We start from the raw sequence: 15,871 nt of genomic DNA on the forward strand, positions 1-15,871 counted from the left end.
ACCCGTAATGCTTTATTGGGACCCACCCGTTACTTCCCCACCCCGTTTTTAATGTTTTGCATTTCTAAATGCATAAAATTACTCCATTTCTAGTTCCTACTCTTAGAAGCTCGTTTTATTTTTGGAATACCGCTAAAAGATCATCGTTGGCAACTTTTCCTTTATTTTAAGCAAACTTAAATCTGCATTTTTTTTTTAACAAAGTAAAAGTGTACTCCGTATTTTGGGGTTTCAATATATTAAGTTATTAACACCAAAAAAAACAAACCTCTCATTTCACTTGTCTCAATTTCTCCTCAACATTTCTGAAGCGCGTTGAGAGAGAAAGCAGAGAAAAAGGTAGTCCGTGCCACAGGAAGTGCGGGGATTCTCCGCCACTTCTTTGCTACGCCGCACTCTTAACTTAAACATCTACTGGTAATCTCTCTTTTTTCTCTTTTAACTTGTAATGTAATGTTCACCATTTTTAGATCTGAGATTAGATCATCGTTTTTTAAACTGCTCTTCTTCATCTTAATAAACCCTAAAATCGGTATCTGAATTTTCCCGCTTATTATTGCTAGATTTTACAGCTAATTTATGTGTTTAAAAATGGAAGTTTCGCTTTTTTTTTTTTTTTTTGATCTGAAAACCTAAATTTTGATTATTGTTGATTTGTATTAGGTTTAGCAATTTTTTTCAATTTTCAGGAATTTTTGTGCCTATTTTATGTTGATTAGGGATTGCAGATCTCTCTTGTTTGTTCGCTCTTTCGTATTTTGTATGATGCTGAAAAAGTTATAATTTTTATGTTGTTTTTCTGTTCCCAAATCCTAGATTAAGGTCAAGATTTTGTCTTTCTGTAGTAACGTTAAATTTAGTTGATACTGTGTTCTCCACGTTTTCTTAAGCAAAACATGCAACTGATGTTTTTAAAACAGTTACTTCAATTTGTAAAAAAAATTGTGCAATGAATTTTGCTATTTTTACGATTCATATGTGTTCTCGAATCTTAGGTTATAGGCCAAGATTTTGGCACTGAATACTAGCATGAATTTTAGATGGGTACTAACTGGGGGATTTGCAGGAAGTTTCAATGGCTGCTACAGCTACAGCTTCGCCTGGGCCGCGGTATGCACCTGAAGATCCATCATTACCAAAACCATGGAAAGGGTTGGTGGATGGGAAAACTGGATACTTGTACTTTTGGAATCCAGAGACTAATGTGACTCAGTACGAGAGGCCTGGTGCACCTTCACATGGTAGCTCGATTTCATCTAGGCCTTACTCGACTTATGTAAGTTCTTCAGCCCAAGTTCAGCAGTCCTCTAATGGACATAAGGATGTTGGGAATGGTGATAATGATGATAAATATAGTAGAGGTAGCAATGTTGAAAGGAATCATCAGGTATACCTTTTCCTCTTTCAGATTTGTCACCATCTTGATTTTTTCTTCGTCAATATTTGTGTGGCTAGCTACTGATAAAATTGGTTAATTGATTAAGCTATCTGAATGCAAATACATTGCTATTTTTAAGGAATAAGTTGATTGTTGATTGTTGCTTCCTGCTTCTGCTGGGTGTTCTTGTGCTATGGTGGGTGAAACAATACATTTAAAATTATGTTGCGCGGGATATTGTGGAATAAGTGACTTGCAATCTGCTTTACATGTATTCTTTTAATTAATATCTATGTAATAACCTTTTCACTTGCGTGAGTTGCACATTATGATTGCTAGTTTATGCAACTTGTTTCACATATTGGTGAACGGCTGTGTGATGTACATTATCTAGAAATAATTTGTTAATTTCTTGGAGTGGAGCAAGAAATATCTTATGCTAAAATGTGATTTATTTCAAGTGTCAAAGGCTTTAATATGTTTCAGCATTTAGGCTATTCAGTGGCAGTAGTATACTTAAAATACACAAATTTAATTTAAATTAATTTTATTTTAAAAAAAATTCTGGCTAATCAGCTTCCAGTGGCTAGTCGTTAATGAAGGTTGGGATTTGTAAATTTAACAATCCAAAACTGTCTCTTTCTTTTTAAATAAGAAAGTTTATATTTTGGCTTTTAAGGCAATTGTAAAATACGCTAGTTGACTATTGTATAGAGTAGGTAAAATGAATTGGAATTGTTTTCTGTTATTTGTTACCTCCACATTCAATATTAACATTTACTTCCACTTTTTAATACTTGCAAGTTGCAACACACCTTTTTGCCACGTTGTTTGAAGAATTGATTAGACCATCATCACTCATGGTATAAAAATCTATACCATCCCTCTCTCTCTACCACTTTCATGCTCCTCCACATCATCTATGCCACAATACAATTTACTTTCTCCAAAAATCATTCTACATATGGATCATAAAAAAAGTTTACCATCACACTTTCTCTATCCTATGTGTATTAATTATTTACTTAATTTAATTATGATTATATTTCATTTTAATAACTAATTACTATTTGTAAAGTTAATTAAATAAAATAAGCAATCTAGGTAGAGAAAAGCGAATTTGAAAATATATAAAACTATATTAATACGGATGTCTATGTGTAGGTCTTGATAAATCATGAACGGTAATTTTTGATTCTTTTTTACTTCATAGGTTTTTCTTAAAATGCAATTGAAAAAAATATAATAAAAGATACTCCGTATAAGATAACCATGCCATGGTTGGTTCATGTTTCACGTGGACCTAATATATATACCATCAAATGGTATAGTTTTATACCACCAAGGTAGTAAGAGCTTATAGATCTTTGATGAATTTGTACATCAATCAATCAAAGCCTTAATCCCGTAAGTGGGGTCGGCTACATGAACCAAGTTTGATTATTTCGTTAGTCATAGACATAAATCTTCCTCCTCCATCCCTTGTGATCCAATGCTTCATCCTCATGTAAATCCATATATTTCATATCTTTCCTAACTCCTTCCAACCAAGTCATTTTCGCTCCCCCTCTCCCTCTTCCTCATTTAACCTTTCCATGGTCCCATTCTTCCATTCTTCAAATTGGTGCACCATTGGGTCCTGCCATGCCCAAACCAACGCATGTGATTTTTCCTTAGTTTATCTGCAATGCTTGCCACACCTACTTTTTTGTGAATAACCTCATTTCTGATTCTATCTCTTAGAGTGTTCTCATGTATCCACCTTAACATATGCATGAATTTTTTACACCGTGGTATAAAATTAAACCACTGGTTGTTGCTCTTAGAAAAGGTAAACATACGGATTAAGCTATTAAATCCAAATTTTACAACTTTACACTATCTTCTTATAAATGGTAGTATTATTTTTACTTAATTTGTATGTTTACCTAGATTAATGGTTTTTCCTTTCTTTTTTACTTAACCCGTTTCATTTACCACACTTGTAAGTGTTGTAAACTAATCATCAATACCTTTAATTCTTAGTAATTAATAATTACAACAAATGGATATTATAATAGGATTTATGGAAACGATTCAAACAAGATTCCACATCACGAAAGACAGTCAATAATGCAAGTAAATAAAAAAAGAGGAAGTATTTGAACAATATTTTGAGGTGGTGGAAAGTACGAGAGGGAATGTAAAAAGTGGGTAGGTGTAAATAAAAAGGTGGATATAGTAAAGAGATAGTGAATGGAAAGTTAAAAATAGTGCAGGATTAGGGGGGCAACATAGTGAAAGAGGTTTGTCAAAAATTGAATGACAGTTAATGTGTAGAGAAGTTCTAGAAAAAAATTCAAAATGGAAAGTGTTCACCATTAAGATCTTTCAAAATGGGGGGAGTTTTAAATTATTTCTAAGATGTTTATTATGTTTAAAATTATTAGCTTCAAACTAAGTTTCATTAAACTTATATGAACAAAAATTTCAAATCAAATTTGAAAACAAACAATTTTATTTGAAACTGTATAATACTTCTGACAAGGGAAATAAACACGTTGTCAGATGTCTATCATTAGATCAAATACAATTTATACAACCTTAATAAACCTAATACGAGTATAAGGCAAACATAGGGGTCGAACCATAGGGATCGAGTAAACACCACCAAATGTTATCAACAATTAAGCTAGTTCGGAATATGAGATAAGTAAACTAAATTATAAAGACGCTAAAACAAGAAATAAAACATTAAGGGAAACGGTTTAGGTATAGCATTCACTCAAACATAAATAAAGGCATAGAAGTTGAATTAATCACGAACTAAACATGCATGAATATCGATATAAGGGGTCCAATCTAGCCACCTTTTGGGGTCAATTGGCTTCTCCTAACATAGCCTCTATGTTCTCACATTAGAACCATATACTAGGAGGCGCAAACAAATAACAATCGATACAAATGAATCTTGCTAGGTCCGCTATCGCATCATCATGCAATAATTCACCCTCAATCAACTAACAACATGCATTTTGCAAGTAGGTTGATCAAGCATATAAAGTCTTTAATCACAAACAAATTAACTCCAAACCCTAAAATATGCTTAAGATCCAACTAAACCACAACCATCCCCTTAATGGGGAAATTACTCACTAATCATACCAACAACAAGATTAATTAACAACTAACCAAGCATCGACATGATTAACAAGCAATACTAACAACTAAAACAAGAATAAAATAGCAAAATAAAGAGAAAAGAGTAAGGAGATGCTCATTGATTGAAGTTGAAGATGTACAAAGAGGTTGATTAAGCTTCTTTAAGATCCAAGATCAACAATGGAGTGACCCTCACTTTCTCTCTCTAAATTACTCTAACGTAATCTAAACCTAGAGAGAGAAGCTCTCCTAAAACTAATTAAGAAAATAGAATAATTGTTGATTAAAATTAAATACCCCAAAAAATGGGTATTTATACAAAGTTAATAAAAGAAAGTAAAGAGAAATAAAATTATAAGAGGAAATAAATAAAGAAAGAAATAGAAAAAGGAAAAAGAAAAAGGAAAAAGAGATGGTCGTTTGCGCGGCTGATTTTGGTGGTGTTTTGATGTGGCTGATTGTGGGTTGTGGATGGAGGAGGATATTGACCGAGACTTGAACTCACTTCTTTTGAACTTTGTAGCACATGCCTCGAACCCACGAGCATTCGCCTACACAAAACACAATTTGAGGGGAGAAATTGGACAAATAAATTAAATAATAAAAACTGAAATAAATAAAGTAAAATTAAAATAAGAGAAATAACACTAAACTAATAAAAATTAAATAAAACTATACAAGTAAATAAAATAAAATAAGAAATAAACCACGAACTGATTAAAACTATGAAAGTAACAAGGAAAAAGAACGAAATAAAATAAATCCAAAGCAAATAAAATGTGAAAATAAACTAAAAGTAATAAAATAAAGAAAATAAATTAAAATATTTCAAAAATAACAAGAAACTTTATTAAATAGAAAACAAGAGAATAAAAGGGAAAATAGAGGAAAATATATACGAAAAATGACTTTAAAACTACACCCTAAGAGTGACATAAATGTCACTCATCAACTTCCTCTGTTTCTATTTAATTGACTAACATTCCTAAAATGAAAATGTCATATTACTTGACCCATTCTATGTAAACTTTTGGTAGATAAATTTTCTAAATTACCCTTATGAAATGCACGTGAGGGCAACTTTTTGGGGTAATAAAGTAAGCCATGTGCAACAAGGGCCACAAAATGACATTTGTCTCTCCTCTCCTTGAATCTTGTGCCCAAAGCTATAGGTCAATTAAATAGAATCGGAGGAAGTATTTTTATATAGTTGTTTTCAAGTTCCATGTCATTATAAGAATTGCATTTCCATGTTTTTCTCTTATCCATTTTTGGTGTAAAATAAGGCTTTTATTATGAATACCCATGAGTATGACTGTCACCTATGTTTATGCAATCCAAGTTTATTACCATGCTTGTGATCTCGTATACTACATTTTTACTTGCACGTTCTCTTATACTCTTTTTATCTTATACTACGTGTTATTTTTCTGTGTTTTACATTTTGTTATGTTCAATATAGTTAGCAAGGTATAAAGTATATTAGGTTCTCTTATATGCCCTAATTGCTTCACCATCAATACTCACAATCAAAGCTAGCAAAAGTTTTGGATAAAATTAGGAAATTAATGCATTAAACACAATGTCATCTTTTGTTGAACAAATGGAATTGGGATGATACAATGTCATCTTGTTATTACAAGTATTTTAAATTTTAAATTTTGAAATAGAGCACCAAAGGTGGAAATATTCCAAATGATGCTGTTGTTGAAGGATCCATTCGTGAGCAAAGACCTGTGGATGCAGCCCATGCAGGTAGCGGCTTGTCGCCTGAAGCTTATCGTCGTCGGCATGAAATATCTGTTTCTGTGAGTATTATGGACTGGATTCTAATCTTTACTTGCATATCCTTTTAAGATTGTGAATACTTAACTCTATCATCTACGTCAACTGTTTGTTACTTCATGAATGTTCTTTTGTTTTTTCAGTGCTGTTAATTTACACTATGTTTAAATATCAATCATGTAGAGCAAGGGAAGGGAGAGGAGTATAATGAAGGGGAAGGATAGGGAAGGGAGGGAGTGAGTGAGCTTCCATTTTCTTTCCAAATCTTTCTGATGTGGAAGTTGGTTTATGAAAGGGGAAGGAGAATGGATCCTTTGAATTTTCTCCCAAGTTTCCTTTCATATGATATCCAAATGAAAGGGTGACAATTTCTTCAGTTTCTCCTCTTCTTTTCCATCCATTTCTCTCAATCCAAAGTTCCAAACATAGTGTTATGATATGAATGGTTTATTTGTAATTTCATGGTTCAAGTTTTAGTAGTGGCTTTTTAAAGTAATTAAACATTTGGTACTATATGTGCAATTAAAAACATTATTGGGTTTTACTTGCTGAAATGCATGGGCAATTCATTTCATTTCTACTATTGATTGATGGACATAATCTTATATTTTTATTTTGATGCTATTGTCTTACTTTATAGTATTCTTATTTTTCCTGTTGTGAAAAGAAATATTTTTTCCTGACTACAGTTTACTTTACTTTTTTTTAGGGAAGTGGTGTGCCCCCACCTTTCACAAATTTCGAAGCTACTGGTTTCCCTTCTGAATTGCTGAAAGAGGTATCTATGATGTATTTATCTCATAGTTGTTCTGTCCCAGTAAGTGTGCCGAACTATGTTGCCGATTATTTCCATGCAAAGTTCTGCAGTTGCTGGAGTTCAGACTTGGGTTATTTATTTTGCATCTTTACTTTTTGTCGCAGATGCGATATTTGCTCCAGGGAGGAGCTAATGTCGTACGCTGTGCTGCCCTCTGTTGGAGGGCTTTGTAATTGGAGTGCTCTTTTACGCTGGACCATTGTTTGAGATGGACTTTTCGAATCATCCAAGTTCGTGGCCGGCTTGCTGTCGATGATGATTCAGTCTGCCACATGGTCCAAACAAAAAGAAGATGCCACCTCCTGCTGTGGCTTGCATCTTGCAAGCATTCACTACCTGCATAGGAGGATGGTGCTTCTTCTTGCATGATCCTCTGTAACTCAAAATAGCTGTAGCTTAGGAACTTTTTAGCTCTTTTACTCAGCGCACTCTTGTGGTTTTTTGCTTTTACAGGTACACCAGGCTGGATTTTCTGCTCCTACACCTATTCAGGCACAGTCATGGCCAATTGCAATGCAAGGTCGAGATATTGTGGCAATTGCTAAGACAGGTTCTGGAAAGACCTTAGGCTATCTTCTTCCAGGTTTTATGCATCTCAAGCAGCGCCGCAACAATACACAAATGGGACCAACTGTGTTAGTACTGTCACCGACAAGGGAATTGGCAACACAGATTCAAGATGAGGCTGTGAAATTTGGGAGGTCCTCCAGAATATCTTGCACGGTACGACGTGATCTCTGTTTCTGATAAATGTATTTAGGTTGTCTTGCTTGATTATTTTTAGTGAGGGCACATCTTCTTAATTGGAAGTTGAACATAAATTTTGTTTGTTTCTTTTGAATCTGTTCTTAAATTAGTAATATCTTTAGTCTGTATTTTAATGTATATAGCAGTATGCTTTTTTCAGTTTTTGTTTTCAAAACTTGATCTTCGAGTTATATGAATTACTACTATTTCGAGTAGAATTTTTGGGATGAATTTGATAAAATGGTCTGGGTCATTGTTGTGGTAAATTTTGGCTGGAGTCGTATGCCATTTTATATTGTTAATTTTTCATGAGTATCTTTTTAGAAGTACTGACTGGTAACCATATCAATCTCACTCCCATACATATACCTTGTGCTTGCCTATTTGTGCTGCTGTAATCGAGTATATATGGAATTGTTTCATCTCATAAAGTTATTCCCTTTATTTAATCCTGTAGTGTTTGTATGGAGGGGCACCCAAAGGCCCACAATTGAAGGAGTTAGATAGAGGAGTAGATATTGTGGTAGCTACACCTGGTCGTTTGAATGATATACTAGAGACAAAGAGAATTAGCTTGAATCAGGTCTCCTATTTGGTGCTTGATGAGGCAGATCGGATGCTAGACATGGGTTTTGAGCCACAAATTAGAAAAATTGTGAAGGAGGTACCCACTCGTCGCCAGACACTGATGTATACTGCAACATGGCCCAAAGAGGTCCGAAAGATTGCAGCTGATCTATTGTCAAATGCTGTTCAAGTTAATATTGGTAATGCAGATGAACTTGTTGCAAACAAGTCTATCACTCAGGTAAATGCCAATCTTTTTTTCCTTTATCTTGCTCTATTATCAACGAGTGATATACTACCTCCGTTTCTTTTTAGTTGACACGTATTCCTTTTTAGGAAGGTTTATTTTTATTTTTTTTATTTTTTATTTGACACGTTTCCTTTTGGGGTAACTTTTTTACCTTGCATTTACAAGCTATCCCACTTGCTTTTTCATTCTCTCTCACTCTCTTTTTAATATATATCAAACGCGTCAATTAAATAGAAACGGAGGAAGTATATGATAATATCCTTGATGGCGTTGGTGGTATGTACTAACTACTAAACGTTAAATTTATCTGTTGCAGCATGTGGAAGTAGTTTCTTCTATGGAAAAACAAAGACGACTGGAGCAGATATTAAGATCTGAAGAACCAGGATCAAAGATCATTATCTTTTGTGCAACTAAAAAAATGTGTGATCTTCTTGCTCGCAACTTGTCTCGTCCATTTGGTGCAGCTGCAATACATGGTGACAAGTCTCAGAGTGAACGTGATCATGTACTAAATCAGTTCCGATCTGGAAGATCTCCTGTGCTGGTTGCTACAGATGTTGCAGCCCGTGGTCTTGATATTAAGGACATTAGGTTTGTGATTAATGCTTACTATTTCACTTTTATTGCATGTGAAACACCCATATAGTGCTGCGTGTGTTTATCTTTGGTGATATGAACTCTACATTGACATTATTTGGTTGCATGCAGGGTGGTGGTTAACTATGACTTCCCTACAGGAATTGAGGACTATGTTCACAGAATTGGTAGAACGGGAAGAGCAGGTGCAACTGGAGTGGCATATTCATTCTTTAATGATCAGGATAGTAGATATGCTTCTGATCTTGTAAAGATTCTTGAAGGGGCAAATCAAAAAGTTCCACAGGAGGTCCGTGATATGGCACTACGAGGTGGTGGTGGTGGAATGGGTAGGTTTAGACGTCCATATGGCTCTGGTGGTCGTGATGGAGGCCGAGGTGGGAGATTTGAATCAAGTTATGGTGGCAGGGATGGTGGAAGGGGTCGCGATAGGTAAAGTGACATGCTACTTTTTTTTTTTTAATTTTTATTTTATTAATGTTTTTTTTGGTGAGCTTTTCAAATTGTATTGGGTGAATGCTTTTCAGTGATTAACTATTAGATACATTGGTTACATATAATCTGAAAACTGATTTACCCTCCATTCCCCCCTCCCAACCCCCGAGAAAAAAAAAATTATCACTTACAAGAAGGCGTAGTGTCATAATACCACTATCGTCCTTACATAATTAGAGATCTTGTTCAATATATATGATTCCAGTAATGTCCTATAGGTTGCTATATCACACATCCACCCCCATTTATGTTTCAGGCTCTAGTAAAGATTCAGTGCTGTTATGCTGATCTGTATGTGGTTCTGAAGTTCTGATGAGTATATTATGCTTTGCCTAGTCTCTCTTAGAAGTAGAAAAAAACATGCTATTTTATTTGGTATATTGTATTATGTTTGTGCTCTTGCTTCCTGTGGTGCTCTCACCGGTGTTTTTTATTTCATTTTGTGAAGATTGTTGTATTGATTTTTGACTTCTTTGGTCTATGATTGGGGACATACTTTTGATGTATCCTTCTTTTGACATTATATGGGGAACATTTGTTGTGTCTAACATCTTTTGACATCATATGGAATACTGTCGTTATATTGACTTTCGCTTGCTATGGTGCTGGATGACATAATTTGTGATTGTGTTGTATGTGACCAGACTGAAAATCAGTTACGTATTTTCTTAGTGCGCATTGATTTTTTTTTTCTTTTCCCCTTGAGAAGTATGATTTTTTCTTTGGTCATTGAAACTAATTCTTGTGAGTTGTACCATCTACTATGTATTTTGGAGCAGTTTTGCTAATGTTATTTGATTGTGCCAAGGTATAATGATAATGATAGAGGCTGCCAACATGATAGAGGCTACCAAGCTAGAGGTCGCAGCCGAAGTCCAAGCCCAAGTGGTCAGAAGGCTTGGGGTGGGGCTCCAGTTAAGGATCAGGGGTGGAACCGTGGGAGGAGTAGAAGCCGCAGCCGCAGCCCTGAAAAGCTTAACAGAGTTCCACCAGGGCAAAGTTTTCATGAAATGATGATGGAAAAGGCTTGTTCTGCTAACGCTGACAGTGTAGTTGCAGGTGGGAACCGATCTTATTCTCGAAATAATGAGGAAGAGGATGGTGCTATTCCTGCTCATGAACATATGTGAAGCAATTGCTAAGCTGACTTGGTTACAACATTTTTTGGTCGGAAATGGTAGTGTTATGTTGTATGCAAAAATGCTGTATGGAACTTGTATTGGTGCAGTACAGTAAAAACTTTCGTATTGTAACTGGGAAGTGATTGTTGTGGACGTAAATGTGGGTCTCTAGCTGTTTTTGCAAGGCTAAGTGGGGTATCTGTCGTAAAAAAAGGGGGTTAGTGTTGAACATTCGAAGTAGCTGGATGTATTTTCCTTGTATTTATGCAGGCCATGCTTAAAAAATGAATGTATGCAGTTAATCATATTGTTATGTTTAATGTTTTTAGTATGCATGGATTGTTGTGTAATTTTGCCCAATGTGCTCGGAAGTTTTTACTCTTTTGTGGCAATTTGTTCCAAGAAAATCTCTTATCTCGTTAATCAAACAAGCGTTCTATATTACTTATTATAAGGCGTCTTATAAACTCTATGCAATTACTACACTTTTGATATGGTTGGTAATCATAGAATTTTAAAATAAAATGGAAAAATTGTAAAAAATAAAGTGATTTTTAACCGATCTTCTAAATATAATAAAATGATCTTTTCATTATTCCGAAATAAAACGACCTTTGACATCCATCTTTTATAAATAGAATGAAAAACTGATAACTTTTTTGATGGGTTAGTGGTTACACTTGACACATTGTGGGTGGTAGTTTTTTCTAAAAAAGTTTAACAATTACTCTTATTATTTGTTTTTTATTTTATTTACATCACTTCCCTAGTTCCCTTTTATAAATGTTTTTTATTTTATTTTTACTACCTTCGGTTCAAATTACTCGCAACTTTGGAATATTTTATATCTCACAAATAATACCCATATTATTTGCATCACTTCCCATTTATAAATGTTTTTTTTTATTTTTTATTTTATTTTATTTGCATCACTTCTATATATAATAATTTTAAACTGCGCATTATATTTTATTACTCCCTCCGTGTTTTAATAAGTATTACACTTATTTGTGTAAAAAAAAAAATAAAAATAAAAATGTTACACTTATCAAATTCGGTCGTGTTTTAATAAGTGTTACACTTCCCTTTTTGGGAAAAATCTACATTAAAATATTATATCTTTATCCTCTCATGGTCCCCACCTGTAGGGAATATTTCAAGCATTACCCTAAACTTGAACCCCACTGTGATCATACACTTAAGCATGGTGGCGTCCAAAGGGAAGGAAGATAGAGCAAAAGAGTCGCCAACAAGTTTTAGGAACTTGTAAACCGTTTACAGGGTGAAGGTTACACCCCTTAAGGATCTAGAAGATCGTCAACTCCAATAGGTCTGGAACCATGACTGGTAGTTTGGGGATGAAGGTACAAATCCAACCTAAAAGAGATTAAACCTGCCCTAATAATAGGCCTCTACTTTATTCTAATCGTATTCATGTGCGCTTTCTGACTAACATGCAATCAATAGGTTTACCCTAAACCTGTTTAATCTATGTTGGTTGAATATTAATGCACAAATAAATCTATTTTTGGCGATCACTTGAATTATAATCAAATTAACCCTAAACAAGATTATTAATTATCTTATTAAGCGTGATTACAAGTACCAATTCCCAAACATGCATAAAAGGTGTGATCAAGCAATAATAATAAATATCAAGCAACATAATAGTAAACTTTATAATAGTAATAATTATATTGTTATTATAATTATTTTTATTGTTATTTTTAGTTTATTATTAGATGACCGAATTTATTAGGATATTTTTGTTAGTTTAATTCGGTTAGTATAAGATAAGCTTAACTTTAAAGATCATATTTGCAAAATATTATCTTTACAAGTTTGAGTTAGTTTCCTAGTTAGATTAGAATTTGTTTTACCGATTTTTAGGCTAATTATTTAGCTTATAAATACGTGATGGTGTTTAACAAAAAGTATGATTGATTGATTTGAAATTTATAAAGTTTTACGTAAGCTTGTGCTTGTGTATTCTTGGCCTAGTTTAGGTTTTAAGCTCGTGTTGCTTAGCGTTTCTTGACCGAGACTCAAGATTCCAAACCTTTCAACTGCGATTGAAGGTTATATCCATCAAAATTCATATCAAATTGGTGTGGCTGCTGTTTGACGAGGGACGAGTTTGACAATTTGTGTCAAAAAACTCAGTTTCGAATGTCATATTGATCGACTTGGTTCTCCTTCGTTTCTAAAGATTTTGAGGTGATTCTTTATTTTCAAATTGGTTAATTTTTTGTCTAGTTTTCACCTGCAAAATTTGAGAATTTTTCGAGAAGCATAGCTATTAAACTGGGTTCGTTCTTTACACCTGGTCAAAAATCAAATTAATCTGCCATTGTTGAGAAAAAAATAAACTGCGATTTCTTGGCTGGGAATTTTTTTCTGAATTTTTGGTCGAGTATTTTAGACAGATAGGGCTAGCAGTATACAAAATTTCAGAATTTTTCGAGGTGTTTTCATTGGGTTTTGGTCCTCGTACTTTCGATCAATTTCTGGACTGGCTTTGTGTGTTTTCTCATCCACATAAACATGGAAAATAAAAGTTGGTTTGAAGCATTTATGATGGAAATCAAGAAAATGAATGAATGTTTGGATAGAATTGATGCTCGTTTTCAAATTCGTGACGTGAGATGTGGTGTACAAGATATGTCTTATGAGAAAGAGAAACTAGAGCAACCAATTGTTGAGGCTATATACGAGGAAAAGATTGTTTTCAAATATGAATTTAAAATACTCGGTAAATATACAATCTTTTCCTCGTATATAGCCTCAACAATTGGTTGCTCTAGTTTCTCTTTCTCATAAGACATATCTTGTACACCACATCTCACGTCACGAATTTGAAAACGAGCATCAATTCTATCCAAACATTCATTCATTTTCTTGATTTCCATCATAAATGCTTCAAACCAACTTTTATTTTCCATGTTTATGTGGATGAGAAAACACACAAAACCAGTCCAGAAATTGATCGAGAGTACGAGGACCAAAACCCAATGAAAACACCTCGAAAAAATCTGAAATTTTGTATACTGCTAGCCCTATCTGTCTAAAATACTCGATCAAAAATTCAGAAAAAAATTCCCAGCCAAGTAATCGCAGTTTATTTTTTTCTCAACAATGGCAGATTAATTTGATTTTTGACCAGGTGTAAAGAACGAACCCAGTTTAATAGCTATGCTTCTCTAAAAGTTCTCAAATTTTGCAGGTGAAAACTAGACAAAAAATTAACCAATTTGAAAATAAAGAATCACCTCAAAATCTTTAGAAACGAAGGAGAACCAAGTCGATCAATATGACATTCGAAACTGAGTTTTTTGACACAAATTGTCAAACTCGTCCCTCGTCAAACAGCAGCCACACCAATTTGATATGAATTTTGATGGATATAACCTTCAATCGCAGTTGAAAGGTTTGGAATCTTGAGTCTCGGTCAAGAAACGCTAAGCAACACGAGCTTAAAACCTAAACTAGGCCAAGAATACACAAGCACAAGCTTACGTAAAACTTTATAAATTTCAAATCAATCAATCATTCTTTTCGTTAAACACCATCACGTATTTATAAGCTAAATAATTAGCCTAAAAATCGGTAAAACAAATTCTAATCTAACTAGGAAACTAACTCTAACTTGTAAAGATAATATTTTGCAAATATGATCTTTAAAGTTAAGCTTATCTTATACTAACCGAATTAAACTAACACAAATATCCTAATAAATTCGGTCATCTAATAATAAACTAAAAATAACAATAAAAATAATTATAATAACAATATTGATGCCTTGGAATCGCATCAATAACAATTATAAAAATAATCATAATCATAATTATCATAATCATGTTAAAGCATAATAATAGCAAGATTCTAGGCATGATACTAACAAGATTAATAACAAAACCTAGCATGTCACTAAACATATAAAAATCAAAGCTTTAACCCTAACATGATACTAACATGAATATTAGAAAGACAATAAAAGACATCACAGAAATCACTATTGATCTAAGGAACTTATTCTTTACCCTAAACATGATACTATGAAGATCAAAACGCCCTAACATGACACTAGGAATCATAATAACAACCTAGACATGATTTCTATATCAAAATATCAATAAAACAATTAAAGCACTTACTTGAATGTCTCGTATCTCTTTCTAATAACAAAATACACACATTAGTAACTTCAAGGAAAATAATAAAATCAAACAATTAAATTAAATAATTGAAAGAAAGATTTGGGACCAAACCTTCAGAAATTAAAACCTTTCACGTCTAGGGGTGAAGGCAACTTCGAACTTGGCTAGGTGTGTCTAGATCTTGTGAATGCGGAATTTTGTATGCAAAAGGCTAGTTTAGAAAAGAGAGAGATAGATCAAGAGAATCTTGAAGAGAGTTGGTGATTTTTGATGAGATTTTATGATTGAAAACGGAGGTTTTAGGAGGCTATTTATAGAGAAAATTAGTCGGATGGATAAAAAAACGAATCAGAGTTTCGAAGAGAATAAAAGAACTTGGCGCCAGACGCCAGACATTAGCGCCTGACGCCAGATCTAGCGCCAGACGCCAAGCGCTGGTCTTGTCGTCAGACGTTAGAAAACAGTCTCCACGCGTTTTTATAATTTGATAAATTTTAGCCGTACAGAAGGGAAAAATCGTATTTTCCTTAAAAACACTTCTTTTAATTCTGATTAAAACTCTAAAAAGTCAACTAAAGTCAATTTATCAATGCTAATTAAATTAGGAATGAAAAGAACCTTCTAGAAGAATCTAGAAGACTATAATCAATTCTAATTACATTAGGAACGATAAATCAATATTAGGCCCTCCTCTAGATCATTGGGCTGCATATAAATATCAAACCGGGCCCAGTTCAGTAATTTAGCCATAACTTCCTCATTATTCATCAGAATTGAGCTTATAATATCACTACTAGAAATAGGCCTATTTCC

General features: G+C 33.7%; 1 protein-coding gene across 2 annotated transcripts; it reads left to right on the forward strand.

The window, feature by feature from the left end:
* Positions 1–260: 260 nt before the first annotated feature.
* Positions 261–11,236, forward strand: LOC145629122 (ATP-dependent RNA helicase-like protein DB10). 2 transcript variants are annotated; one of them, XM_081681635.1, is made up of 9 exons: positions 261–417; positions 1,067–1,387; positions 6,190–6,327; positions 7,014–7,082; positions 7,575–7,844; positions 8,326–8,676; positions 9,002–9,279; positions 9,397–9,717; positions 10,589–11,236. In XM_081681635.1, the coding sequence occupies exons 2-9, from the start codon at positions 1,076–1,078 to the stop codon at positions 10,908–10,910; spliced, it is 2,061 nt and encodes a 686-aa protein (XP_081537761.1). In that variant the 5' UTR covers positions 261–417; positions 1,067–1,075; the 3' UTR covers positions 10,911–11,236. The 2 variants fall into 2 exon arrangements, with proteins under 2 accessions (XP_081537761.1, XP_081537762.1); XM_081681636.1 differs by lacking the exon at positions 261–417 and adding an exon at positions 451–532.
* The last annotated feature ends 4,635 nt before the right edge of the window (positions 11,237–15,871 follow it).

Source organism: Chenopodium album, chromosome 4, assembly GCF_948465745.1.
Source record: "Chenopodium album chromosome 4, dcCheAlbu1.1, whole genome shotgun sequence".
NCBI lineage: Eukaryota > Viridiplantae > Streptophyta > Magnoliopsida > Caryophyllales > Amaranthaceae > Chenopodium > Chenopodium album.